The 2,452-nt window shown below is 47.9% G+C and overlaps 1 protein-coding gene across 1 annotated transcript in view; it reads right to left on the bottom strand.

Annotated features, from left to right (window-relative positions):
* Positions 1-213: 213 nt before the first annotated feature.
* The window catches only part of tbx22 (T-box transcription factor 22), a 6,439-nt gene continuing 4,200 nt past the window's right edge, over positions 214-2,452 (bottom strand). Inside the window, exons 6-8 of the mRNA XM_025063372.1 lie at positions 2,347-2,411; positions 2,020-2,105; positions 214-1,162 (exon numbers count right to left, since the gene is read on the bottom strand). Of these exons, the coding sequence (XP_024919140.1) occupies positions 591-1,162; positions 2,020-2,105; positions 2,347-2,411 (723 nt within the window). The 3' untranslated portion in view covers positions 214-590. The remainder of the gene's footprint in view (positions 1,163-2,019; positions 2,106-2,346; positions 2,412-2,452) is intronic.

A 2,452-nucleotide genomic window follows, 5' to 3' on the forward strand; every position in this document is an offset into this window, starting at 1 on the left:
CTTCATTTGTGGTCAGGTATCGTCAGTACGAGACTGTTCTAGGAAAATCTGGGCCCGTGGAATGATTGAGTTTTGACGACCCTGATTTAACACCTTTGACTTTTGTCTTCATTTTCTAATGTATTAATGTTTGATCAAGTATAAATACCTCAAATATTTTATTTTCTCTACACATTAGTAGTAATTAGTGTCCATAGTGAGTGGAGTAAATGACCTGAGTGCAGTTTTAATGACATTTATTGAATTGACAGTTTAAAGTCATTAAGATTTTGTATGAAAATATAGTTGTGAAGCTGGTGAATGACCTAACAAGGAGAAAAATATATGAAAAAAAAACTTTAATTAGAATCGAAGGTTACACATCACATACCTCAGGTGCTACTGCTGGTGAGCTTTGGTAATGCAGTCTGTCCACACACATACATCATGGCTAAAAACAAATGTCTGTTTAGTCCTTTTTAAGTCTCTTCTGGGTTCAGAGCGTCGACTGTCGACTGATCCAGGAACAGTTCTTACATCTGTTCATCGAACCAGAGCGACTTCTGCCGTCTTATTCTCAACGGGCCGGAGCCTGGAGGTGGCGCCAGTTGTCATAGGCAGTGGTTGGTGGTGGCAGTGGGGGTGGAGGCGGGGGAGGGATGCCACGGAGACTGGCGCAGCAGACAGTCTGTGGCGTCCTCGGCCAGCTTGGCGTGTTGGGCTAACGCTGTGATCTGCGGACTTAGAGGGAGGCTGTAGCGATACAGACAGTAGGGGGCGACGGCGTCAGAGAGATGAGGGAAGAGAGACGGTGCGTGCGGGTGAAGAGGGGAGTGGAGGGGGATGATGCAGGGCGTGGTCCCGGAAAAACCCCGAAGACAGGGGTCTCTGTTGGGAGGGGGTTTCTTTCCCTGCAGAGCAGAGAAGAGGGGGAGATCCGTGAGGGGGGAGGCCGGGTGCAGGCCTCGGAGTTTGTCCGCTCCCAGGGAGGAGAAGGCCCTGCTGGGCTGGGGGGAGAGGCCGGGGGAGGCGATGGAGGTCTTGCCGTAGCCGAGCGGGAGCGCGATGGTGGGGAGAGGAGAATCTTGGCAGGTCAGCGTGGAAACGGAGAACGGGTGAAGAGACGGGGAGGAGGAGAGAGGGAGGAGGTGCTTCACGCTGCTGGACAGAGAACCGGAGCTTCCTGTTGGTGACAGAAGAAGACAGTGATGTCATGTTGTCACAGACAGTCTGTTATAGAACAACCGCACGCCTGAGCAACGCTGACGCTGTGATGTTAGCGGCTGAGAGCCTTCAGTACAGTACAGCACAGTACAGTACAGTACAGTACAGTTCTAGTTCTGTGGTATTATTATTTACAGTACAGTACAGTATGAAGCTCCTATTGGTCTGCAGACCGTTCTAGTTCTGTGGTATTATTATGATTAGCATGTTAGCATAATTATGGCTAATAAACTGTGATCGTGAGGTTTTTTTTCACATCCAGGTTGTTGTAGAAACCACTCTGTTGTACATGGTTGCTGGTTCACATCTGGTACTTTACTGGTGCCACTGCTGTATTTTGTCAGGCCATGGATTTCCAAAGCGATGGACAAATATACTGTAGTAATATACTGTAATATATACACTAAATATATCAGCGTTTGAAAGTGAACGTCAGTGGTCCAGACTGTGGTTTTAAGAGCTGTAGCCCAGAAAACTCCCACATTGAACAGACCAACAAAACACCAACCAACCTCGTAGCCTAAAACACGCAACTTACAACGTGTCCCACGTACTTCTAGGAGTATTCGCAGTTCACTGTACGACGTGTTTTGGACCAGGTTTTGAAGCTAGCTTCTGTTTACTAGCCTTTGAAAATGATCGGCTGCTCCTGGTGAAAATCTGGCCCATAATGAATAATAAATAGTCCGCTCCAGGGGTTGCAGACCTCATGTTGAACAAACTCTAGTGGCAGCAGACGACCGCTTCAACTGTACTGTGACGTGCAGTACTCTGTGATACTGTGATACTGTGTCAGATGCAGTATGTATGTAGTACCTTGGAGCTGTATGGTGAAGGGCTTCAAGTCCAGACTCAAAGGGCTCCTCCAGGGGTACGACTCCAGTAAACCGTCCAACACACCTCTGTACACACACACACACACACACACACACACAGGAAGAGCACGTACTGTAACAACACTGGAACTGTTGTTTCAGGTATTTAAAATATCGGCCGTGAGTCGTGTGAAACTCTGCACTCCACTGGTCGACTTTATTTTGAAGGTTTTATGTGGTATCTGGTTTCCTGGGGTGGAACCTTAAATCATCCCCAGGTCCAACAGAGAGATCGGACCAGAACCTGTTCTGGTTCTGGTTCTTTTACCTGTTCCTTCCTGGATCTCTGAAACCCTTGGCGAACGGGTTCCTGTCGATCTTCAGCTTCGTGATCTGAAAAATGGAAGACATGCGTCAGGTTGACATGTTCAGTT

Source organism: Cynoglossus semilaevis, chromosome 15 (assembly GCF_000523025.1).
Source record: "Cynoglossus semilaevis isolate Cse_v1.0 chromosome 15, Cse_v1.0, whole genome shotgun sequence".
NCBI classification, from domain to species: domain Eukaryota; kingdom Metazoa; phylum Chordata; class Actinopteri; order Pleuronectiformes; family Cynoglossidae; genus Cynoglossus; species Cynoglossus semilaevis.